The sequence below is a fragment of the Stegostoma tigrinum genome, chromosome 18, assembly GCF_030684315.1.
Source record: "Stegostoma tigrinum isolate sSteTig4 chromosome 18, sSteTig4.hap1, whole genome shotgun sequence".
In the NCBI taxonomy this organism is placed as follows: domain Eukaryota; kingdom Metazoa; phylum Chordata; class Chondrichthyes; order Orectolobiformes; family Stegostomatidae; genus Stegostoma; species Stegostoma tigrinum.
The window spans coordinates 26254498-26282225 of record NC_081371.1 but is presented as its reverse complement, the minus strand read 5'-3'; the positions used below and the strand labels follow the sequence as shown (position 1 = coordinate 26282225).

At 40.7% G+C, this 27728-nt stretch overlaps 1 protein-coding gene across 1 annotated transcript in view; it reads left to right on the top strand.

Annotated features, from left to right (window-relative positions):
* The window catches only part of LOC125460941 (protein mono-ADP-ribosyltransferase PARP12-like), a 68645-nt gene extending 41501 nt beyond the window's left edge, over positions 1–27144 (top strand). Inside the window, exons 9-12 of the mRNA XM_059652414.1 lie at positions 4131–4224; positions 6615–6745; positions 20474–20625; positions 24995–27144. Of these exons, the coding sequence (XP_059508397.1) occupies positions 4131–4224; positions 6615–6745; positions 20474–20625; positions 24995–25266 (649 nt within the window). The 3' untranslated portion in view covers positions 25267–27144. The remainder of the gene's footprint in view (positions 1–4130; positions 4225–6614; positions 6746–20473; positions 20626–24994) is intronic.
* The last annotated feature ends 584 nt before the right edge of the window (positions 27145–27728 follow it).

Below are 27728 nucleotides of genomic sequence, written 5' to 3'. Positions count from 1 at the left end.
TTAGTGAATAAAAATTGAAATGCAAAGAACTTCCCATAAGTTGTGATGTGATTGCGCTGTGCTCAAAATCCAGCCTTGCCTTTACAGCGGTATATAAAGAGGATACCAGATGTAAAAGAGTTTCCAATAAGTACAGGGAGATTTTTTTCTGTATTATTTCTTAGTAGATTTTTATGCTTCATTCTCAATTTTTGATGGTATTTTCCTATAATTCCCACTTTTTTGATTGTTTTATTTTGTTGGCATTTCTACACATTTAAATGTTTTATCTCGACCATCTATAAGAAGTTCATTGTTGGTCAAGCTCCAGTCTCATCAAGGGTAATTTTACATGAATATTGCATTGGGAGAGGACTTTTATCCATGGGAATTGGATATTGTAAATTCAGGCCTATGCTATCTGTGATTCAGCCTTCTAGCTTCAGGTCCTTGCATAGCTACCATACTTTCATCAATCTCATTAGGTTATTGATCATCTTAGAATAATTATCCTATTTTGACATGAGTTACAAGGATATCTGGAGCCAATCTCTAATGCAGGGCCAATACTGCCAGTCACAGTGACAGTGCTTTTAAAACTGCATTAATGTATGCTCCCCAATTTAGGTATTTTCTGTCTCTCACCATCCTCACACCTACTCCTTCATTTTTTGATATGCTCCCAACCCCAAATACAATATGTCATAGGGCTCCTCTTTGAATATGGGCCACCTTCAAAACATACCAACAGAACATTCAAAATTGTTGTGCTCTGAGGCTAAAGAGAAATCACTCATTGCACCAAACTTTAAGACTTGAGTTAAAATTGAAGTCAGCCATAGGCAATGCTGTATTCTGCAGATCCATAAGATAAAATCAGTTTAATGCACGCTCAATTGATTTACTAAAGAACTTAAGGTTGAACTTAATTTTGGACTGAAAGGTGTTTTTTTCATTGTGTTATTAGTAACATATCTCTCCAAAATGGCCTGGTATGTAGAATCATAAAACTTTACAGCACAGAGGAACCACTTGGTTCAACCGATTCAAATTAATCCCAATGTGTCATTTTCACTATGTAGGTGTCTTTATTTCTCCTTTAAATTAATTATCCACCTTTTTTATAAGATGCAGATTTCAGCCAAGTGTAAGAGTAGTTTTAGATTGAAACATTGTTATTAATGATTCAATATCCATAGGAAGTAAGTCTCCTATATTTATTTATTCTATCATAATGCTTATTGTAACTGAATAATATGGTGAAGCTAACTTAGAGTTCTACTGACTACCTTTCAGTCCCTTGGTGTTTTGCATATTTTTGGAGGGAATATAAGACTGTTGTCAGATTCTCTGATGTATCACTTCAGGATTTGTTTATAGTCTCAGGTCCAAGCCATAGGAATACTTAACTACCTTGACATCTATTACTTTAAACTAATGGTTGGAAAATCATGGGTGGAGTATCTGCATTATTCCAACATGGCTGCCAAGTGGATGATGTGTATGTGAGAGAAAGATCTAATATTATTAGATCTCATCCTGAAAGGTCAGAAGCATGACTTGTGGAAAATCGGTGTAATAAAGAGTGTTCGAGGCTGAGATTGTGCAAAAGTAATTTTACACTTACCAGTTTAATAGTTGATCTGAGAGTGTGACGTAAAGCAGTACAAGAAACCTCCCTCCTGTACCAAAACAAAAATTGCTGGAAAGATTTGACTAGTCTGGCAGTATCTATGGAGAGAAAGAAAGTAGACGTTTCAAGTGAATTTTCTTCATGAATCTGTAAAAGGGTCACTGGACTCTGAATGTTGGCTCTGAGTTTCTCCGACAGTTTCTGCTTCTGTTTTCGAATTCCAGCATAGAACATTTCAGCACAGTACAGGCCCTTCGGTCCTCGATGTTGTGCCGACCTGTCATACCAATCTGAAGCCCATCTAACCTACACTATTCCATGTATATACCCTTTGTGAAGGCTAGGTCGTGCCTCACAAACCTTATTGAGTTCTTTGAGAAGGTGACCAAACAGGTAGATGAGAGTAAACCGGTTGATGTGGTGTATATGGATTTCAGCAAGGCGTTCGATAAGGTTCCCCACGATAGGCTATTGTACAAAATGTGGAGGAATGGGATTGTGGAGAAAGAGCAGTTTGGATCAGAAATTGGCTTGCTGAAAGAAGACGGAGGGTTGTGGTTGATGGGAAATGTTCATCCTGGAGACCAGTTACTAGTGGTGTACCGCAAGGGTCGGTGTTGGGTCCACTGCTGTTTGTCATTTTTATAAATGACCTGGATGAGGGCGTAGAAGGATGGGCTAGTAAATTTTCAGACGACACTAAGGTCGGTGGAGTTGTGGATAGTGAGGAAGGATGCTGTAGGTTGCAGAGAGACATAGATAAGCTGCAGAGCTGGGCTGAGAGGTGGCAAATGGAGTTTAATGCAGACAAGTGTGAGGTGATACACTTTGGTAGGAGTAACCAGAATGCAAAGTACCGGGCTAATGGTAAGATTCTTAGTAGTGTAGATGAGCAGAGAGACCTCAGTGTCCATGTACACAGATCCTTGAAATTTGCCACCCAGGTTGACAGGGTTGTTAAGAAGGCATACAGTGTTTTAGCTTTTATTAATAGAGGGATCAAGTTCCGGAACCAAGAGGTTATGCTGCAGCTGTACAAAACTCTGGTGCGGCCGCACTTGGAGTATTGTGTACAGTTCTGGTCTCTGCATTATAAGAAGGATGTGGAAGCTTTGGAAAGGGTGCAGAGGAGATTTACTAGGATGTTGCCTGGTATGGAAGGAAAGTATTACGAGGAAAGGCTGAGGAACTTGAGGGTGTTTTCGTTAGAGAGAAGAAGGTTGAGAGGTGACTTAATTGAGTCATATAAAATAGTCAGAGGGTTAGATAGGGTGGATAGGGAGAGCCTTTTTCCTAGGATGGTGACGGCGAGCACGAGGGGGCATAGCTTTAAATTGAGGGATAAAAGATATAGGACAGATGTCAGAGGTAGTTTCTTTACTCAGACAGTAGTAAGGGAATGAAACGCTTTGCCTGCAATGGTAGTAGATTCACCAACTTAAAGTACATTTAAGTCGTCATTGGACAAGCATATGGACGTATATGGAATAGTGTAGGTTAGATGGGCTTCAGATTGGTATGACAGGTTGGCACAACACCGAAGGCCGAAGGGCCTGTTCTGTGCTATAATGTTCTATGTTCTATGTACGTCCATATGCTTGTCCAATGACGACTTAAATGTACTTAATGCTGGCGATTCTACTACCATTGCAGGCAAAGCATTCCATTCCCTTACTACTGTTTGAGTAAAGAAACTACCTTTGACATCTGTCCTATATCTTTCACCCCTCAATTTAAAGCTATGCCCCGTCGTGCTTGCCGTCACCATCCTGGGAAAAAGGCTCTCCCTATTCATCCTATCTAACCCTCTGATTATTTTCAATGTCTCAATTAAGTCACCTCTCAACCTTCTTCTCTCTAACGAAAACACCCTCAAGTCCCTCAGCCTTTCCTCGTAAGACCTTCCCTCCATACCAGGCAACATCCTAGTAAATCCCCTCTGCACCCTTTCCAAAGCTTCCACATCCTTCTTATAATGCAGTGACCAGAACTGTATACAATACTCCAAGTGCGGCCGCACCAGAGTTTTGTACAGCTGCAGCAAAACCTCACGGTTCCGGAACTCGATCCCTCTATTAATAAAAGCTAAAACACTGTATGTCTTCTTAACAACCCTGTCAACCTGGGTGGCAACTTTTAAGGATCTGTGTACATGGACACCGAGATCTCTCTGCTCATCTACACTACCAAGAATCTTACCATTAGCCCAGTACTTTGCCTTCCAGTTACTCCTACCAAAGTGCATCACCTCACACTTGTCCACATTAAACTCCATTTGCCACCTCTCATCCCAGCTAGATGCATCTGGATTTCTTTGTTTTATTTTAACCTCTCTCCTGTGTTGTACTGAGTTTGGGAATGTTTGGTGAAACTGATACCAAAATGTAAAGAATGTTTACTTCTTAACCTCTGACATCTATTTCACTGATGGCAAAATGCACAAATGTTGCAAGTGTCTTAGATAACTCTGCATTGTATAATATTGGGTAATATTTAATATTCTTTAATTTTACAACAGTGTTCGGTCGCAACTAAGGAAAGCCAGTTCCTGCGAATCAAAAAGTGTACCAGATTATTGGGACAAGTCAGCTTTGACAAGCATAGGATACACGGTAAAAACATTTCCTCTATTACACATTAGTGATACTGAGATTCTGCAGCAGCCAATTCACATTTAAAGTATTTGAGCACAAATTTACAATTCCTGCTAAAAGACACTGGTCCATCATCCACTCCCCGTGGCTTAGGTCTTGCATAATGAAATGAGATTGGCAGGCATCTAGAATTGAGTCTACATGTTATCATTGCTGAACTGGATTATTCAGCGGCCTTTTTTGGGATCGGGGTGTGGAATGTGATATTAAGACTTATTAATGCATTTAAAATTATTTTTAAAGCGTTCAACCCTTTTAGAGGGTCATGGAAAAAATTAACAACCAAGAACAAATATTGAAATAAAATCAAACAGAATTGCCTGACAATTGGCAAACTAAAGCTGCCCTGATATTCTTTCTTGATGGATGACAATGTGGCACAGTTGCTACATCAGTTATTTACAAGATCGTTTGCTGTGCTGGAACTGCTTAACCGGAAGTGGTAAGGCTCAGTGCTGTGCAGAGCATAAATATAGCATATGAATTATTCATTGTCATATATATATAGAAAGATACAGTGAAAAGTGATTTGCCACCACGATCCAATGCCGTTTTAGGTTACAAAAAGACTAAAAAGAAATTACATAAAAAGAGTTCATCTTCTGTACAACGGGTCTTTCAAACATGGCTCCAGGGCTTCTGTAAGATCTCTACAAAGCGTCCTGGGCCTCAAGGTACAGCAATGACAATCATGCTCCAAGCATACCATAGCCAGGTGTCCCCACACTCCAGGCAATGCCTCAGCTGCAGCCAAAAGCCCGAGTCCCCAAGTCCATGATAATGAAATGTGAGGCTGGATGAACACAGCAGGCCAAGCAGCATCTCAGGAGCACAAAAGCTGACGTTTCGGGCCTAGACTCTTCATCAGAGAGGGTGATGGGGTGAGGGTTCTGGAATAAATAGGGAGAGGCGGACCGAAGATGGAGAGAAAAGAAGATAGGTGGAGATGAGAGTATAGGTGGGGAGGTAGGGAGGGGATAGGTCAGTCCAGGGAAGACAGACAGGTCAAGGAGGTGGGATGAGGTTAGTAGGTAGGAGATGGAGCTGCGGCTTGGGGTGGGAGGAAGGGATGGGTGAGAGGAAGAACAGGTTAGGGAGGCAGAGACAGGCTGGACTGGTTTTGGGATGCAGTGGGTGGAGGGGAAGAGCTGGGCTCATTGTGTGGTGCAGTGGGGGGAGGGGATGAACTGGGCTGGTTTTGGGATGCAGTGGGGGAAGGGGAGATTTTGAAGCTGGTGAAGTCCACATTGATACCATTAGGCTGCAGGGTTCCCAAGTGGAATATGAGTTGCTGTTCCTGCAACCTTCGGGTGGCATCATTGTGGCACTGCAGGAGGCCCATGATGGACATGTCATCTAAAGAATGGGAGGGGGAGTGGAAATGGTTTGCGACTGGGAGGTGCAGTTGTTTATTGCGAACCGAGCGGAGGTGTTCTGCAAAGCGGTCCCCAAGCCTCCGCTTGGTTTCCCCAATGTAGAGGAAGCCACACCAGGTACAGTGGATGCAGTATACATCCCCAAGTCCATACTGTGGGCTTCTGGCAGCCAGGAGTCTTCGCTCCAGGCACTGCCACCATTGCAGCTGATGCCCACCACACCACTTCGGTTTCCCCATGATGTCAGAAGATGAAGAAAAGAAATAGGATGAAGATAAAGATGAGAAAGGAGAGAGAGAGAAGGCTGTAGCCTCCGTGGAGCAGACGTGCTCAGGAGACCAAACACTACCAACTACGCAAGCACCGCCATCTTTGAAATGGAAAGATAGGTGATAAAATGCTTTAAGGAACCTGGTAGAGTAAGATGGTGCAATTTACCAGGTACCATTCAGCAGCTCTTGAGAAGATAATTCCATGCTCTAAGGCCTTATCTATTAGTCTGTTACCGAGTTACTATTTGCCAACACGAAGTCCTCATTCAAGCTTATAAATTTGTCAAAGTGTTTCATGGTTCTTCAGTGTATTTCACACATTACAGGCCCTTACTGACAGACGGACTATGTAAATATCAGTGTGCCACCTGCTGCACTTTGGAAACACACTGGATGTTCTGACATGTTGTTCCTTGTTGAAGGTAATCAAAATGCTGGCCACGTTATCAATGCAGCTGTCTCCTATTGGATCCATATGTGGACAGTACATGAGCTTATACTGTAGTACCAACCAGCTAGGAAGCATGGCCTATTCATTAATGAGAAAACAGTAATTGGCTATAAGCCTACCATCACTCCCCAACCACACCCCAAGATGATTTCCCTGACGGGAACATTTGATCATAAAATAAACTCGATAAAATAAAGTTTTATTTTAATATTCTCGGTTGTATGCTCACGGTCTGGATTCTTCTTGCAGCGTACCCAGCTCTCTCCACTCTCCAATGAATATAAGAAAATCCAGTCTCTCTTCGAGAACAGCATGAAGACTGGCAATATCCAGAAAATTGACAGAATTCAAAACCTTGGACTTTGGGAAATATTTCAGTGGTTTGTAAAGCACTATCATATGCAACTATCAATACAATTAATATCTACCTACTTACAACATTCTGTTACTAGACAAATGTAACAAGGCAGTCAAGAGCAAGATAGGGAGATTTGGAAAGAGAAACAACATAAAGAGCCACAGAGGCTACATAAACAGCACGAAGGAGAGCACTGGAGATGGGAAAGATATGTATAATATGAGCAGACGTAAGTCATTTGACCCCTCAAGCCTGCTTCACCATTGAATAAAGTTCTAGCTGATCAGTTTGTATTTGAATTCCCCTTTCCCATCTACTCCCAATAACTTTGGTTCCTTGTCTAAGAAGAATATTTTTACCTCTCTCTTAAAGATGTCATTATACCTCTCCCTTATTTAGTAGCCCTGCTCCTACTGCCTTCTAAAGCAAAGCGTTCAAAAGTCTCAACACCATCTGGGAGAAAAGTAACTCCTCTTTCCATCCTAAGAGGGTGTCCCTAATTTTAAAATAGTGACCCCTAGATGTGGACTCATCCATGTGCACAAATATCCTTTCCATATCCACCTTGTTGAGATTGTTCAGGATCTTAGACATTTCAATCATTTCATTCCTCACTGTTCTAAACTCCAGTGGACATAAGCCCAGCCTGACCAAAATAGGACAACTTTTCTTCATAGAACAACCTAGTCCAGGTATTAATCAAGTAAACTACCTCTGAGCAACCTGTAATGCAGTGACATTTTTCCTTAAGTAAGGAAACCAAAATTGGACACAGTGAAGCTTAGTGTTCTGAAGCATAACATCCATTTATGTCCAAATCCCCCCCCCACCGGCAAAAAGGCTCTGTCATTACATGCTGTACCTTCATACAAACTCTCTGTTACTCATGTATTACAACACCTAGACTACTCTGTACCTCAGAATTCCACAGTTGCTGTCCATTTGACGAATACACTGCTTTTTTAATTCTTCCTACCAATGTCAACAACTTCACATATTACACGCCATCTTCCAGATTGCTGCTCATTGATTCATCTATATATATGTATTATATAATATACATATCTATACCTGCCTGAAAACGTCTTAAGTCTTTTTCACAACCTGAAGCAGTGTAAAGATTCAGTGTAAAGATTAAATCTTATAAAGATTTGAGGGACATAGGCTTTGCTGACATGTGTGGCAGGATGAGATGAGAAGTGCAATAAAGCGGATCTCAATAAAGCGATCATCTTGCTCCATTTTTCCACTTCCCACAAGCAAGATGGCAAGTTTCTTGCTAGTCAGCAATGAGTTGCCAGTTGTTGAAGATTAATACATGTTAACCTTCTTTTTGATAGCCCAATTCACCTCATTATTGTTCAGATTCTGAAATTAGCAAACTAACCAACAAATTAGACTTCAGGAAAGTTTCATGTGCAAATCAGAGTAAGTACCTGGTGAATTCAGCTCCAAACAACACTTCTGTTGGAAACAGGTACTAATATTTCAGTGCACACTCTATGGGCACCAGTTGCACGTACCCCACATCCACAGACATTGATGTCCCATTTTGCCAGCCTCTATGAACCTTCTTCTCAAATCAACAATCCACTCATATGACACTTCTGAATGTCATTGCTGCCCCTCAGGTACACTGGAAACTAACATTGTAAGAACGCTGTTCACTCAGGGACACACGCCCAGTTCATTGACTGGACCAGGCTGTATCTTCAGGCTCTTCGCTCACTCTCAGAATGCTCACTCACTCTGAGCCTACCTAGATGCTCACAGCATCCAAGCCTTGCATTGCCTTACCTTGTCTTTTTGGTCTTTGTACCCTTAGCCAGAGATACCAGATTCATATAACTATTGCCTTGCTTTGCCATTTAGTGCACAAAAAAAGCCAAGAAGATTTTCTTGGTTGTCAGCATGTCTCAGTAAAGTCAAGGAGGATAGCCTTCTCTCAAGGGTTCCTGGCACAGTACAAGTCTTCAACATCAATCCTGTTTGAAACATTAAGAGTCAAGCTACTGTCCTCATAAAAGGTGAGGAACCAAATGGTAGGCAGCACACCATTGTCATAATTATTTCTGTCCTATTGTGGGATGTTTCTTCTTGGAAAGAGGGAGAAAGGTAATATGGAAGATGAAAATTGGTGGCACAGATATTGCTGTGCACAGGTGCAGAGATGCCCTAAGTGAGTGAATAGGCTGCTCAGAGGGCATGCAGGCTTTACAGGTGTTTAGCGGGAGCAGTTGGATGAGCAAGATGACGATGACAGCATTGTCAGAAAGCCATTCAAGTGGGGGCGGCAGAAGGGTAGCAATGATAATTGTAACATTATAGTAAATGGGATTGACATTATTCTCTGCAGAAAAGTGCAAGACTCCCAAGGTCTTTATTACCTGCCAAGTACCTACATTTGGGACATCTGCTCATACCCTGAGAGAAACTTAGAGCCGGAAGGTGGGGATCTGGTCACCATCATCCATAGAGGTACTAATGACATATACAGGACGCAGAAAAATTTCTGTAGTCAGTATTAGGATCTTGACACTAAATTATGAAGCACTACTCAAAGGTAACACTCTTTGATTAATCTCTGATCTACACATAAATTGGTATAGATTAATAAAGATTAGAGAGATGAATATGTAGTTCAAAGACTGATGCGGTAGCAGTGGGTTTGAATTCATGATGCACTGGCACCAGTACTGCAGAAAGTGGCAGCTTTATCATTGGGACACTCTACACTTGAAATTGTATCAGAGATAATAGAAACTGCAGATGCTGGAGAATGCAAGATGACAAGGTGTGGAACTGGATGAACACAGCAGGCCAAGCAGCATCTTAGGAGCACAAAAGCTGCCGTTTCGGGCCTAGACCCTTCATCAGAAATGGGGGAGGGGGAGAAGGATCTGAAATAAATAGGGAGAGAGGGGCAGGCGGATCGAAGATGGATAGAGGAGAAGATAAGTGGAGAGGAGACAGACAAGTTAAAGAGGCGGGGATGGAGCCAGTAAAGGTGAGTGTAGGTGGGGAGGTAGGGAGCGGATAGGTCAGTCCGGGATGGGCAGATAGATCAAAGGGGCGGGATTAGGTTAGCAGGAAGGAAATGAGGATGCGGCTTGAGATGGGAGGAGGGGATAGGTGAGAGGAAGAACAGGTTAGGGAGGCGGGCCGAGCTGGGCTGGTTTTGGGATGCAGTAGCGGGGAGGGGAGATTTTGAAGCTTGCGAAATCCACATTGATACCATTGGGCTGCAGGGTTCCCAAGCGGAATATGAGTTGCTGTTCCTGTAACCTTCGGGTTGCATCGTTGTGGCACTGCAGGAGGCCCAGGGTGGACATGTCATCTAAGGAATGGGAGGGGGAGTTGAAATGGTTTGCAACTGGGAGGTGCAGTTGTTTGTTGCGAACCGAGCGGAGGTGTTCTGCAAAGTGGTCCCGAAGCCTCTGCTTGGTTTCCCTGATATAGAGGAGGCCACAACAGGAGCAGCGGATGCAGTATACCACATTGGCAGATGGGCAGGTGAACATCTGCTTGATGTGGAAAGTCTTCTTGGGGCCTGGGATGGGGGTGAGGGAGGAGGTGTGGGGGCAGGTGTAGCACTTCCTGTGGTTGCAGGGGAAAGGGCCGGGTGTGGTGGGGTTGGAGGGGAGTGTGGAGCGGACAACGGAGTCACGAAGACAGTGGTCCCTCCGGAAAGCATTCAAGGGTGGGGAGGGAAAAATGACTTTGGTGATGGGGCCAGATTACAGATGGCGGAAGTGTTGGAGGATGATGCGTTGGATCCGGAGGTTGGTGGGGTGGTACGTGAGTATGAAGGAGTATTCTGCTTTGGTGATTATTGTGGGGACGGGGTGTGAGGGATGAGTTGCGGGAAATGTGGGAGACACAGTCAAGGGCGTTCTTGACCACTGTGGGGGGGAAGTTGCGATCCTTGACAAACAAGGACATCTGAGATGTACGGGAGTGGAATGATTCATCATGTGAGCAACTGCAGTGGCAGTGAAGGAATTAGGAATGGGGATGGAATTTTTGCAGGAAGGTGGGTGGTAGGAGGTGTATTCTAGGTAGCTGTGGGAGTCGGTGGGCTTGAAATGGATATCGGTTTCTAGGTGGCTGCATGACGTGGAGACAGAGAGGTCCAGGAAGGTGAGCGAGGTGTTCAAGACAGTCCAGGTGAACTTGAGGTTGGGGTGGAAGGTGTTGGTGAAGTGGATAAACTGTTCGAGCTCCTCATGGGAGCACGAGGCGGTACTGATACAGTCGTCAGTGTAACGGAGGAAGAGGTTTGGGGCCAGTGTAGGTACAGAAGAGGGATTGTTACACGTAACCTACAAAAAGGCAGGCAAAGCTTGGGCCCATGTGGGTACCCATGGCCACCCCCTTTGTCTGTAGGAAGTGGGAGGAATCAAAAGAGAAGTTGTTGAGGGTGAGGGCGAGTTCGGCTAGACGGGTGAGGGTGTCAGTGGCGGGTGACTGGTCGGCCCTGCCGGACTGGAAGAAGTGGAGGGCCTTTAAGCCATCTGTATGGGGAATGCAGGTGTATAGGGACTGGACATCCATGGTGAAAATGCGGTGTTGGTGACCGGGGAATTGGAAGTTCTGGGGGAGGTGGAGGGTGTGGGTTGTGTCATGGATGCAGGTAGGGAGTTCCTGGACCAAGGGGGATAACATGGAGTCCAGATAGGTAGAGATGAGTTCAGTGGGACAGGAGCAGGTGGAGACAATAGGTTGACCAAATCAGGCAGATTTGTGGATTTTGGGAAGGAGCTAGAAGCAGGCGGCGCAGGGTTGGTTGAAATTGTGTTGGGCCACTGCCATAAAGTGGAACATAACTAGGGAAATGGAGAGGTTTTAAAACTAAATAGTGACTGCAAGGGATCAAATTTGTGAGGATGTCATAAAATCAAAAGGGAGGAGAGAAAGGCACCAATATCGGAAATGATAAACAGACTGTGACAGGAAAGGAAGTAGAGTACAAATTTAAACGTAAATCAGCAGATAAGATTGGAGGTTACAAAAATAATAAAAAGACAGAACTAAAGGCTCTGTATCTAAATGCAAGTAGATGTCAAAGCAAAACAGATGAACTGACAGCACAAATAGAATTGAATAGGTATGATCTGGCAGCTATTGAAGACACATCGCTGCAGGACAACAGCGTGGATGTTACAGGTTCCATGACGTTTAAGAATGACAGAACACAAAGAAAAGGTTGAGGATTGTTCTGTTAATTAATAGTGGTATGAACACAATGAAAGTGGATGCCTATTTGACATTTTGACTTGGAACTACATTCGCTATTCCTTCACTGTCACGAGGTCAAAATTCTGGAATTCCCATATTAACGGTTCTGCTCACCACCACCTTCTGAAAGACAGCTGGGAATGAGCAACAGATTCTGGCGCAGCCAATAATGCCCTCATCCAAATAAGAAGAAATACATCACTCAGATATTTAGAACAGAACTGTCTTTAAGAGTTAATTGAGCTAAAAATAGAAAAGTAGTCATGCTTCGAGACAATGCATTTCAGAATGCCAGACAAGAGGAAGGAAGTATACCCAGAATTTTCTTAAAATCTTTGGACAGATTATTACTGATAAAAGATTGGAGAGCTGCTAATATTGCAGTCTGACTCAAGAGGAAAAGGGATAATTCAGGAAATTATAGACCAAATTGTCTTATCTAGGTTGAAAACTTTTTTTTCTGCACAGATTTCATGAATTTATACCTTATGTCTTCTGTAGACACAATGCTCATATCTTATCACATGAACTCTTGGAAATATTATTTACTATTTTGCACTCATTTCCCATTTCACTGTATCTCCCATGGGTATCACCTACTCCTTTACTCTCTTGTTATTGTGTTAGTGAAATAATTTATTTTACTGTGATGCTCGGTCTCAATTGCTGAGACCTCCCTTTGATCCATTGTTCAATGCTGTAAAGTGTTTTTACATTTTCTCTTATAACTTTTTGTGTGTCCCAATACCTTTTTCCATGTCATGTTTCTGTTTCATCTCACTTTCAGTTGCTTAGTAATTCATTTAATATCATGTTTGCTTGCTCTGAGTTTATAAGCTTTGAGAATGAACTTATCTGCATGCTGAGCATTATGCCTTTAAAGAATATAAGAACTAGAAGCAGGAGTGGGCCATCTGGCCCCTCAAGCCTGCTCCACCATTTAAGAAGATCATGGCTGATCTTTTCGAGACACAGCTCCACTTACCCACCCACTCACCATAACCCTTAATTACTGTTCAAAAATTTATCTAGCCTTGCCTTAAAAACATTCAGCAAGGTAGCTTCAACCACTTCACTGGGCAGGGAATTCCACAGATTCACGATCCTTTGGGTGAAGAAGTTCCTCCTGATCTCAGTCCTACATCTGCTTCCCTTTATTTTGAGGCTATGCCCCCTAGCCCTCATTTCACCTGCTGGTGCTGCTCCCTCCCTCCACCTTATCTGTTCCCTTCATAATCTTATAAGTTTCTATAAGATCTCCCCTCATTTTTTTGAATTCCAATGAGTATAATTCCAGCCTACTGAGTCTGTTCTCATAATCTAACCCTCTCAACTCTGGAATCAACTGAGCGAATCTTCTCTGCACCCCCTTCCAGTGCTAGTATATCCCTTCCCACGTAAGGAGACCAAAACTGCACACACAGTACTCCAGGTGTGGCATCACCAGGACCCTATACAGCTGCAGTATAGCCTCCCTGTTTTTAAACTTCATCTCTCTAGCAATGACAGACAAAATTTCATTTGCCTTTTTAATTACCTGCTGCACCTGCAATCCTACTCTTAGCGATTCATGCACAAGGATGCCCAAGTACCTCTGCACAGGAGTGTGTTGCAAATTTTTACCATTTAAAACATAGTCCATTTTGCTGTTATTCCTACCACAATGGATGACCTCACACGTAACAACATTGTACTCCATCTGTCAGACCTTTACCCACTCACTTAGACTATCTATATCCCTCTGCAGACTTTCAGTGTCTTCTGCCCACTTTGCTCTACCACTCATCTTAGTGCCATTGTAAATTTTGAAACGCCACACTTAGTCCTCAACTCCAAATCATCTATGTAAATTGTAAACAATTGCAGTCCTAACATTGATCCCTGAGGCACACCACTAGCCACTGACCACCAACCAGAAAAATACCAGTTTACCCCTACTGTATGCTTTCTACTGGTCAACCAATCCTCTATCCATGCCAGTACATTACCTGTAATACGATGCAACTTTATCTTATGTATCAGTCTTTGGTGTGGCGCCTTGTCAAATGCCTTCTGGAAATCCAGATACACCACATCCACAGGTTCCCCATTGTCCACCATGTAAGTAATGTCCTCAAAGAATTCCACCAAATTAGTTAAACATGACTTACCCTTCTTGAACCCATGCTGGATGTTCCCAATGGGACAATTTATATCCAGATGTCTTACTATTTCTTCCTTAGTGATAGATTCAAGCATTATCGCCTCTACCGAAGCTAAGCTAACTGGCCTATAGTTGCCTGCTTTTTGTCCACTTCCTTTTTTAAACAGTGGTGTCACATTGGCTGTTTTACAATCTGCGGGAACCACCCCAGAGCCTAGTGAATTTTGGTAAATAATTACTAGTGCATTTGCTATTTTCCCCCATCACCTCTTTTATTATCCTGGGATACATTTCATCAGAGCCAGGAGACTTGTCTACCTTTACCCATTAGCTTGCCCAGCACTGGCTCCTTAGTGATCATGTTATTTGTGTCTTCCACTGTGAAGACCAACACAAAATAACTGTTTAATGTCTCAGCTGTTTCCTCATTCCCAGTTATTAAATTGGCCTACTCATCCTCTAAAGGACCAATGTTTACCTTCGCCATGCTTTTACAATTTACATATTTATAGAAACTTTTGCTGCCTGTTTTTATATTATAAGCGAGTTTACTCTCATAATCTATCTTACTTCTCTTTATAATTTTTTTGTGGCTTTCTGTTGGCCTTTAATAAATTTCCTAGTCTACTAGTTTCCCACTACTCTTTGCTTTTATGTATGTGTTTTATTTTCAATATGATACTTTCCTTTATTTCCTTGGACATCAATGGCTGAATATCTCGTTTCCTACAGTTCTTTCAAATTACTGGAATATACTTCTGCTGAGCAATGTGAAAAATCATTTTGTAAGTCCTTCACTTTGAAAGGCACTCACTTATCAATGTTGTCAAAAAATATGAACCTCCCATACACTCACTGTGTTATATCATGCCTCATTTCATTAAAAGTGCCACTTTTAGACTTTTGTGATTTACATGTGATGTTGGATATTTTTGTCTCATAAGTCATACTTATACAACAAAAACCCCATGTTAGACAGCCAACATCATTAATCTGAAAGATTTTTTAAAAAACTCCTTTTTAAAAGTAATTTCCAATTCATTTGGAAGAAATTCATTTGAAGTTTTGGGTGTTATCGTGCACTGAGAGAAAAAAAATTACACCTTACAATTCAAGCAGTTATTTTGTGTTGATCATTTACAGATCAATTTATATTCATGACTATTTTTGATACAGGCTATTCTTATATGTTAGCAAAATAGCATTCATTTATCAGAAGTGATTTTGAGTTTTATTGGAAATTAAAGTGGGGCCTCAGGCTTGAAGTATAGTTTTGTTTGCTTCAGTAAGATATTCTGATAATTTGGTGGACAAATAGATGGCACTGGACAGGTTTAAAAAAGAAATAGTAATGGGAACACAGGAAAGAAACAAAAGTACTGAATAAATACTTTATGTCAGTCTTCACCGTAGAAGACACTAATAATATTCCAAAACTATGAGAAAATCAAGGAATAAAGTGGAGAGGGAAGCTGAAATAAACATGATAACTATCACGAGAGAAAAAGTATCTAGGAAACTAATAGGGTAAAGACTGATATGTCCACTGGACCTGATGGATTGCATCCTAGGATATTAAAAGAACTAGCTACAGAGAAAGTGGTTATACTGGCAGTAATCTTCCAAGAATTCTTAAATTCAGGAGAAATCCCAGAAAATAGGAAAACTACTAACTTAACACCATTATTCAAAAAGAGAGGGAGACAAAGAACAGGTAACTATTGGCCACATAGTTTAATGTCTGTCATGGGGAAAATATTAGAGTATGTTGTGAAAGATATAATAGTAGAGAATTTAGAAATGTAAAAGATAATCAAGCAGTCAATGTAGGTTAATGAAGGAGAAGTTACCTGGCAAATTTATTAGAAACATAATAATAAGGAGCTGGAGCAGACAATGCAGCACTTTGAGCCTGCTCCACCATTCAATATGATCATGGTTGAACTAAGAACTATAATTCCTTCTTAAAATATTTAATGTTTTAGCTTCAACTTCTTTCTGTGGTAGTGAATACAACAAGTTCACCATTCTCTGGTTTCCTAATCCATATCCTTAAACTGTCACCAAAGGAAACATCCTTCTTGTGTTTACCCTGTCTAGTGCTGTTAAAATCTTGCAGGTTTCTATGGCATCCCCCTTGATCTTCTGAACTCCAGTGAAAATAGTCCTAATGGATCCAGATACCCTTCATACATCAGTCTTGCCGTTCCAGGAATCAGTCTGGTAAACCTCCAATGCGCCCCTTACACAGCCAAAATATACTTTGGTAAAACCATACACAATTTTCCAGGTGTGGTCTCACCAAGGCCTTCTACAAATGCAGCAAGACATCCCTGCTTGTGTACTCAAATCCTCATTCTATGAAAACAACACACCATTTTCCTTCTTCCTCACCTGTGTGTCTGCGTGCTTACTTTTAGTGACTGATCTACGAGGACATCCAGGTCTCGTTGCACCTCTGCTTTTCGCAATCTATTGCCTTTCAGATAATAATCTGCTACTTGATTTTGCAACCAAGGTAATAACCACACATTCCAAAACATTACTCTTCATCAGCCATTCAGTTACCCACTCACTCAACTTGTTCAAGTCACACTGAAGCACCTCTGAACATTCCTCACTGATCACCCACCCACCCAGCTTTGTGTCATCTGCGCATTTGGAGATATGGTGCCCATCTAAATCATTGGTATAGAGTTGTGAACAGCTGGCATCCAAACACTGATCCCTGAGGTATCCCACTAGTTGCTGCCTGCCACTCAAAAAAAAATTTATTCCTACTGTTTCTTTCTAATTTGGTAATGAGTTCTCTATTCATGTCAATACACTACTTCTAATTCTATGTGCTTTACTTTTACATGCTAATCTCTTAAATTCGAGCTTCTCAAAAGTCTGCTGAAAGTCCAAGTAAAGCCCATCTGCTGAGCCCCCGCATCAATCCTGTGACACATTCTTGAGAAATTCCAGTCCTTTTGTCAAGCATGATTTTCCCTTTATGATTCCATGCTCTTATCCAGTCACTGTTTTCCAAATGTTCTGCTGCTAAATCTTTTAAAGTAGAGTCTAGTATTTCCCCCACTGTCAATGTCAGGCTAATTAACCAGCTTATATTTCCTTAGTTTCTCTCTTACCTCCTTTTTTAAATGGGGGTAGGGACGGTTACAACAAGTACCTTCCAATCCATAGGAACTGTTCCAGAGGCTATAGAGTCTTGAAATATTACCATCAATGTATCAACTGTTTCTCCAGAAATTGCTTAAGTATTCTGAGATGTAGATTATCAGGCCCTGGATATTTATCATTCTTTATTTCCAGCAATTTCCTCAACATTATTTCACTACTAATATTGATTTCTATCAGTTCCTCCCTGTCAGTAGACCCTGTGACTCACAACATTTTGGAATGTTTTTTGTATCTTCCCTTGTGAAGACAGAATCAAATGTATGTACAAAATAAGTCTGACATCTCTTTGTTCCCCCATTGCTCTGTTTCTGAATGTAAGAGATTTGCATTTGTCTTCAATAATCTTTTTCTGTTTTGAGTTCTTCAAGGAGATGACAAGTAGAGCAGACAAACGGAGCAGTCAATGTAATATATTTGGATATTGTAAAGGCAGTTGATAAGGTACCATGCATTAGGCCACTTGATAAGATAAATGAAATTACTCTATAAGGGGCAGCATTCTATCACTCAGTCATCCTTTATTTACACATGACAATATTACTGTCTCATACCATGTCAGACACCACAGTGTTAGTATCCCTGATGCTCAATCTTTACATATCAGCCAGGGCCCTCTGATTAGACCAGATAAATAGCCCCAATCAGGGAACTCATATTTTATGAAGCCCAGTTGGTTGATCTTGTTACAATCACTACAATAAGACTTGTGTTGTTTGGCTCTTCTGGCACCATGGTAGTGTCCCTACTTCTGAACAGGTAAATTTTTAAAAAAGACCTATATCATTGCAGAAACGATATTAGCATGAATAGAGATTGGCTAACTAATAGAAGATGGAGAGTAGGGATAAAAGGAGCATTTGCTGGATGACAACTTATAAATAATGCCACTGGGATCACTGGTCCCACAATGATTTACCTATAAATTAAGGAATGGAAACTGGGATGCCAATGTACAATTATCAAGTCTGTGGATGACATAAAAATAGTGGGAAGGCCAGCAGTGAGGATGATACAAAGAATCTACAAAGGGGTATAAGCAGATTGCATAAATGGGAAAATTGGCAAATGGAATATAATATGGGAAAATGTGAAGTTATGTAATTTGGTAGGAAGAATAGGGTAGCTAAATATCATTTAAATGGGAAAAGACTGCAGAAAGCTACAGCACAGAGGGAATAGGGAGCACTCATGCACAAAACACAAAATGCTAACATCCAGGTTCAGTAGGTAATAGGCAAGGCAATTGGAATGTTGGCCTTTATTTCACTAGGTTGATTCTGGATATGGAGGTATTTTCTGATAGGAGAGGTTGAGTAGGTTGAACTTATGCTCATTTGGAATTTAAAAGAATGAGAGACTACCTTATAGAAACTACAAGACTCTTAGAAGTCTTGACAGAGTAGGTACGAAAAGGTTTTTACCCCGCTGAGAGATTCTCAGACCAGAGGGTATAATCTCAAAATAAGGGATTGCTCATTTCAAACAGAGATGAGGAGGGTCTTTTTTTGTCTTGGAGAATAGTCAATCTCTGGAGTTCTTTACCATAGAGAGCAGTTGAATATATTCAAGGCTGCAATGGACAGATTTTTAATTGGCAAGGTAATCAAAGGTTACGGAGAAAAGACAGGAAGGTAGAGTTGAGGATTATCAGATTAGCAACAGTATCATTGAATTGCAGCAAGGCTAAATAAACTGAACTGCAGGCTTCTGCTCCTATATCTCATTGTTTATGAACTTTGAGATCAATGAGTTACCAGGTTCAGTTTTCAACCTCTTCTGTGTTATGCAGAGCTGCATCAGACGTGCATAAGTGCATGTGGATTATGGAAAGAAAAACAAATCATGCAGCCTTCACATTTTGAATTGTAATTCAGAAACTCCTTCTGTAATGAGCAATAGACAGCACCTGGCAAGTCAGATTCCAGAATGAAATCTGGGCTGATGGATTATCTGTATTTTTTTAAAGTTTGGTTAAAGTTTTTCAATAGAGATATAAGATAGCATGTTAGGTGCAGTCCCAGGAATGCCTAAAAATGACATGTCAACCTGGTGAAGTTATAAAACTGATTGATTGTGTGCCAAACAGCATAAGCAGCAAACGATAGCCAGAGCTAAGTGATCCCACAACCAAAATGAATGCAATCTAAGCACTGCAGTCCTGCCACATCCAGTTGTGAATGGAGGTGAAAAATTAAACTCACTGGAGGAGGAGGCTTCATAGATATCCCCATCCTCAGTGATGGAGGAGCCCAGCACATCAGTGCAAAAAATAAGGCTGAAGCATTCACAATCTTCAGCCAAACATGCCAAGTTGATGAGCCATCTCGGCCTCCTCCAGATGTCCCCAACATCATAGATGGCAGTCTTTAGCCAATTTGATTCACTCTGCATGATATCAAGAATTGACTTGAAACCCTGAATTCTGCAAAACCAAGGGCCCTGACAATATTCCAGCAAGAGAACTGAAGACTTATTTTCCAGAATGTGCCACATCACTAGCCAAGCTGTTTCAGTGCAGTTGCAACAGTGCATTGATATCTACTCAACAATGTGACCTGTGTGCAAAATCCAACCCAGTCATTTACTGCCTCATCATTTTACTCTGGATCATCAGTAAAGTGATGGAAGGTGTCATCAACAGTGCTATCAGGCAGCAGTAACAACCTGCTTACTGCCACTCATTTTCTGATCTCAGTGCAGCCTTAGTTCAAACATCGGTAAAATGCTGAATTCGATTGGTGACGTCAAAGTTGAAACTTTCTCTGATTTCCAAGTTGAGTTTTTCCTAGTGGCTAGTTTCTTGGTGAGATTTGTAAGATTGCAACCCATGGCAAGTTGAGGTGTTAGTAAGACATTTAACAAACAATGATATGTGCCAATTGGGAACTTACTACTGCCTAGCAAGAACTCTCACCGTGCTGCTAGAGAAAAGCATACTGAGTTGGGCTTGCCTAAACGCTTGCCTGATTTTATCATTCGTCTTGCCCTGGTCCATTTTGCTTACAGCCTGATAAGATTCCACTCAAAGGTCTCACAGCACATAGCAAAATAAATACTCATCCTATTGCCCAATGCTGCCTATTAGAGAGTCAAATTTGGAGAAATTAGACCTCTAAATCTATAGTTTAATTCTTCCTAGTTGCTCTTCCAAAGTTTTTACTTGTCTTTTTGTGTACTGATACACAGGCAGAAAGAACAGATAAAGAAAAAGAATCACGCAGATGCAGATGAACGACTTCTTTTTCACGAAGTCACAGATCACTCAATTATTGATGCCATTTGCTACCAGAACTTTGATTGGGGAAGTTTCACACAGAGTGGAACTTTGTTTGGAAAAGGTAGGGAAATTTGTTTTATTAATCTGCATGAAAATTAATTTTAAATTATTAATTTTCAGCACACAAAAATGTACCAAATAGAGAAAAGTCAGAGTCTTACATTTATAATGTTGGGTGCTTTCTGAGAAAACATGGCTCCAAATGAGGTTGAAAATTAAGAAGAAATTATATAAGGGTATCTGAAGTAATAGAAGGTACCTTAGTTCAGCCAGTCTTTGAACCCGACTTGGAAACTAACTGCAGAACATGAGAAAACCAAATTACTTCAAACTAGGATAATACGGTGTGAAGCAGGATGAATACAGCAGGCCAAACAGCATCAGAGGAGCAGGAAATTTTGATGTTATTGGGGTGGTGGGGTTGTTTGGGAGTGTGGAGCAGATGAGAGCGTTATGGAGAGAGCGGTCCCTCTGGAAAGTAGATAAGGGTGGGGAGGGAAAACTATCTTTGGTACCTCCCAGTCACGAGCCATTTCAAATCCCCCTCCCGTTCCTCAAACGACATGTCCATCCTGTGCATGTCCAGCCCAGCTGCTCGATGTCTCCCTAACTTGTCCTTCCTCCCACCTATTCCCTCCTCCCGCCTTAAGCCCGACACCCAACTCTTACCTCCCAGCCTCATCCTGCCCCCTTGACCTGTCCGTCCTCCTGGGCTGACCTGTCCCCCCCAACTCCCCATCTACACTTACCTTTACTAGTTCCATTCCCGCCTCTTTGACCTGTCTATCTTCTCCTCACCTATCTTCTCTTTTATCCATCTCTCCCTATTTATTTCAGAATTCCCTTCCCCTCCCCCATTTCTGAAGAAGGGACTAGACCGGAAAGGTCAGCTTTCCTGCTCCTCTAATGCTGCTTGGCCTGCTGTGTTCATCCAGCTCTACACCTTGTTATCCCAGATTCTTCAGCATCTGCAGTTCCTACTATCTCTGCACCAGAGCACTTGTCTGAATGAGTGCAGCTCCTTAAATGTTTAAAAGGCTCGGCACTATGCAGGGCAAAGTAACTTGTTTTATCATGTCCACAAACATGCATTCACTCCATTACTGATGCACAGTGGCAGTAGTGTGTACCATCTACAAGATGCACTGCAGAAATTCACCAAGGTTTTTTAAACAGTGTCTTCCAAATCCACGACCACCACCATCTGGAAGGACAAAGGCATATACATGGGAACATCACAACCTGCAAGTTCATCTTCAAGCCACTCAGCATGCTAACCTTGAAATATAATTGATATTCCTTCACTGTCATTGGGTCGAATCGTGGAACTACCTCCCTAATGGTATTGTTGGTGTACCTTTACCAAATGAACTTCAGCAGCTTAAGAAGAGAGCTTAACACCACCTTCCCAAGGGCAATTACATATGAACAATAAATATTGGCCCAGCCAGAGAAACTCACAACATCTGAACGAATAACTTAAAAATTCTTAAATTTTCAGAATTATTGGCTCACATGATCTGACAATTCTTGACCTGGAAACAGTATCAGCAGGAAGTATTTATAAAAAAAGAAGCTGTGTTACTGATAGGCACAAAGGGAAAAAGAGAGTGAAAAGTAGAGGATCTTGGAGGATGAAGGTAATCGACAAACAATTGCAGACACAAAGAGGAATTAGAAACAAAACAGAGAGAATTCTTGTGAGAAGAAGCAAACCTCTTTCAGCAGGCGATCAGTTTTCTCTTTGGCAGAAGAGCAGCCAGAAGGTTTAGATTACTGGAAGAGCTAGCTAAGAAGGTCTGAAACCTGGGAAGGTTTGTGAATAGCTTAGATATATTACGTACTGTTGGCTTGGAAGTGGCCAAAATGTGAACCTGTATTTTAGTGTGGTCAGTTGAATTGGAAGTCTAGAGAGCTTCACAATCCACTCTGTTGTGACCTGACGGAGACAGGGTTCATGAAAGTGTGCCTTATTAATGATAATTCAACCTATGAAACTCAAAATAAAAGGTATTGGATGGGACTTCTGGCCTGCCATGCGTGAATAAGCAACTGCATTTTGTGAAATTGTGCAGTTATTTGCAAGAAGTATTTGCTTTTGTATCGCTTAATGTCAAATTGAACTTTTCTCTTTGAAGTATCATTTACTTATTAAAATTGATTTTAATTTATGTTGGTTTGAACTTGTGTGAAAATAAAAGGACAGAATGCCAAAACCTGCTGTCAAATTCTTAATCTGGGGGTTATTTGGCAAATTTGATAAATTTGATTAATGGTTCCCGGGGACTGTGATAATCTCTGCAAACAGTCATGATAATCAGAGAGGTATTTTCCTCCATCACTGGCAAAACCTTCACCAGAATCTTTCTGAATCACTTAGTACAATGTCATCACCAGAATCTACCAGCAGAGAGTCAATGTAGTATCAGAAAACATTGAGGAACTATTGATGCATTGCTTACAGTTAGATAGCTCCAGATGAAATTCCAAAGACCTCATTTGTCGACCTGACCAAGGCCTTCAATGCAATCAACCATGAGTGTCTTTTAAAGATACTGCAAAAGTGCACCTGACCCAAAAAATTCATCAAATGATTGGGCAGTTCTACAACAGCTGGGACATGCCTTTGATGATGGTGAATTTTCTGACTCATTCCTAGCTACTAATAGAATACCAACCCTCTTCAGCAAAGTTTTCCATGATGATGATATTAACTTCAATATCAATGATACAAGTACTGGAAGCTTCCGGGTCTGAGAAACTCCAGGTGGATACTTTGCACTTTCCTGTTTGCCAGTGTCTGTGCTCTGGCTGCCAATTCAGCTTTGGACATGCAATATAGGATAAATTTATTCCCCTATGTAGGCAACAACTTCAGCATGAATTTCAACACAAAGAAAACTAATAATCTATCAATCTGCTTCAGGAAACTCCTGTCTTGACCTTAAGGTTTCAGTCTATTACCAGAACCTGTCAGCAGTGAATAAGTTCATCTAACTGAGCAACTTAGTCTTTCAAGCTGAGAATGCTGACAAGAAAACAAATAGAATATTTGTCAAATCAATTTTAGCCTTCTGCAAACTTCAAACATCAGCCTAGAATTGAAAAGGAGTAAATCCACACACCACCCCCACAACAAAACTGAAGGTACTTGGAGGTCTAGTCCTTTCTACTCTGCTCCAAGCATACAAAACATGAACTGTGTGCCAGCATCATGCCAAGAAGCTCAACCACATTAATTGAGATGTTTACAAAAGCTGCGGGAAATGAGATGGAAACTCTGAGCTACTCAACTGAGCTGGCATGCCAAGCATCCATGCCATTTTCAAGTGATCCTAATTGAGTTTTCTGGTCACGTAGCCAGACTGCATGATAACACACTTGTCAAAGCAAATCTTCTAAGGTGAGCTTGTGTCTGAGATACGCTGTCATGACAGTAATAGAAAGCACTACAAGACCACACTAAAGGCTTCACTGGGAGTTCTGATATTGACTTTGAATCATGGGAGAAGCTCAGCTAGGCTTGTTGCACCAAATGCAGCTGAATAAATGATGCACTCTCTTTTTAAAATGCATATCAGAGACAGCGAGAAAACACAGAGAGCAAATCCTAAGCCAGCAACTCATTTATGTATGTTTTATAAAACTTGGTCAACCTAATGGGTCAGGTGACTCTGGTTGCTATTTTAAGACATTGTTAACAGACCCTTTTTTTAAAAATTATTTTCAATCTGTGGAAGTCCCAGGAATTAAATTGGCTTATGGAACTCAAAAGATCAATAGGCCATATTTCATAAATCAAAGCTATCCATAAATTCGCAATGTACATTATACATTCTGGTCTCCCTGCCAAAGGAAAGTTGTTGTTAACTTTGGAAAGGTTCGGAGATGATTTAGAAGGATGTTGCTGGGATTGCACATTTGAGCTACAGGGAGACGCTGATTGGGCTGCAGCTATTTTCCCTGAGCATTGGAGGCTGAAAAGTGACCTAACAGATGTTTATGAAATCATAAGGGGCATGGATAAAGTGAATAGCCAATGTCTTTTTCCCATGGTAGGGTAGTCCAAAACCAGAAGGTGGTGCGTGTATGGAATGCACTGCCAGAGGAGGTGGTGGAAGTGTGCACATTTACAACATTTAGGAGGCATCTGGATTGTTATATGAAACGGAAGGGTTTTGAGAGATGTGGGCCAAATGTTGGCAAATGGGACAGATCAGTTTAGGATAGCTGATCGGCGCAGACGAGTTGGACTGAAGAGTCTGTTTTTACACCATTTAACTCTATGGCTCTCTTTGAGATGGGAAATAGCTTGATTATTCCATTTTCTTCTTATAATCTTGTTTTTAATTAGAGAATCTTTGAGAAGAAGTTGTTTCTTTTCCCCATCTGTAGAATTTAACAGCTTTGCATACTTTTCTTTTCTTCAGGGACGTATTTTGCCGTAAAAGCTTCCAATGCCAACTTTGACTTGCACTCAGATTCTACAGCAAATTTCAAAATCATGTTTTTGGCACGGGTTTTGGTAGGAAAGTTTACTAAAGGACATCCAAGCTATGATCGGCCACCATCCCAAGATGTCACAAGCTTCAAACCCTATGATAGCTGCGTTGACTGTGTGGATAATCCATCTTTGTTTGTCATATTCGAGAAATATCACATTTACCCAGAATATGTGATCCAGTTTAGTAATAAAATGTAGGAAATTGTTTGTTTCTGGACAATCTGTGGCTGATAATGATATTATGGGGAGATGTGACATTTTTTTTTGCTTAAAGGATAAGTACTACCTGGGAATTTAACACTTTTGATTTCTACTAATTATGGATTGATTTTGTAAGTCTGTGCATGACCAGACAATTATTGCACGCAGCCATTGCACATCAGAAAACTGCGTTATGTCGCATGCTTTTTTTCTGGTATGTGCTGGTTGGTGTTGTGGCCTCAAGTGGGACCTTAGTATCAGTCTAATTTGCTCCAAAGACTGGTGTCTACAGGGTGTTCTGTCCCTCCAGAAATAGTCTCTCTCCAACCTCAAACAGAGTGCAGAGTCTTTTTCCCTCTGGTTCTAATGACCTGTCTGAATGAGAGCAGTGGTTTAGTGAGAGCTTGTGCTTGGATACAAGTGATATGTCTTCAATTGGTAGGTTGTAAATGCCCACCGCTTACCTAGTTTTGGACACATATTTAATTGTATCAGATTAATGTGTATTATAGGTTAAATTACAAAAATGTTTGAAATATACTTATCACTTTCTTGGACAAGATTTTTAAAAACTATTCTAAAGACCTTTTTAGTTCCCAATGTTATCCTTATAACTTCTTTGTCATCAGTTCAGCCTTCAACTCTTTCTCACACAGGATTTTGAGAAAACAAGGTTTTAGATAGCCAATAAACAATAGGTTTATTTGACGTCATACCAATTGTATTAGAAACCACATCAATTGGAACAATCCATCTACCTTTGTTCAATTTATGTTGAAAATTGTTCAGTGTTTATTCACAAGTACATCTTAAAAAAAGTCTTTCCTTTACAAACTGAGATACTGGGAAAGTCTTTATTTCCTCACTATATGACAACAAAATTAGCTTGATCAAATTAGATTAAATTTCCTTGCCTACAAGTTGTACTTTCAAGAGGATTTAATGGCCTTTGTTTAATAGATCTGTTTACAGTTTGACTCTGCTCAATTTAACGTAGGTCAGAAATCACATGACACCAAGTTATAATCTGATAAGTTTATTTGAAAACACGAGTTTTCAGAGCCTCAGTCCTTCTTCAGGTGTAACCAAGGCTTTACAACACTTTGTTTTTCCTCCACCATTGTCCCCAAAAAGCTAATAGAATCACTTTGCAAATGATCGTATTGAATCATATAAACATATTGCTCACTTGAGGGAATTTACTCAATTGCGTTAGCTGCATCGTTTTATGGTTTGTGTTTCTCCTTGATTGCAGGTTTATAAAGGTTATTACTCTTTTTTAAAGCAAGCAGGTTTAGCTAATGTAAAGAAATATTGTCTTACTAATTGGATAGAATGCACTGCAGAAGAGCCAAGTCTAACAGATGTGGTATTTATGTGGAACACATATCATTGGTGACTGTGCCTATTAGGTTTTCAATTTGGGAAATGAGAGTTATCACTGTTACTACCCATGTCTTTAAATATGCACATTTCCTTCTTGTCTGCTTTTACTGTAGCTCTGATTTAAGTATGATAACAGTTCCATTTCCTCTTAGAAAGTTCTACTCTTATTAAACCAAGTTGAGGATATTTTGCTAATCTCATTTGAGGGACTTGCTCCTTCTACTTTTTCCTAAAAGTTGGCATGATCTTTTGTCGTAAAAGTGGAAATATTTGACCATCTTATTTTTTGAATGGTGATGGCAACAGAAAATATTCCTCACCTGTTATATGGAGATGGAATGTTAAAAAAGACAGATGTAATATATGATTGCAATATTCATTAACTGTATTGAGATCTATACAATGTAACTGTGTAACTCCTACTGTGCATTCATCTCAGCTCCTGTGCTTTCAGGAATCTGGTTTGATACTGAATGTTTGTTCAAATAAATTTTTTGGATTATCCAATTTTGTTTAGCAAACTTGACTGAATATCAGTAGCATCATTTTGCAAGTTCACCATTTCACAAGCATCAAACATGAATAAAATTGAATTTAGTGAATAAAAACAAAACAAAAGGGAGATAAACTGAAAGCAAACTTTTGAGTATTTGATACCACAGCATGACCTTTTGCATCATTTTAAACAGTTAAAGCCTTGTCTCAGTTTCCTTTAAGTTACTGTAAAGTTCATACTGCTCAATATGTAACTTCGTATTGGCACCAACTTAATATTCATTTAATTGTCATCTGTGCATGTACTCCTTCAATCTCTCAGAAGACAGAACCAGCAAATTTGTTCAGTCAAAGTCACCAGTTATTTTAAGTTGTTTTATTTCTTTTGAATGAACATACAGGGCAACAGTTATGATCAGATCCATTTGTTTCAATTGATATAATTCATCTTAGCATTGTAGTACAAAAGAATGAACACATTAAGCTTCCCCACACTTCTTTTCTGACTTAAAAAATTCTGACAACTCCTTTTCACAGTCTTTACTGAGCTTGACTGCTCAGTCATAGAATCATACAGT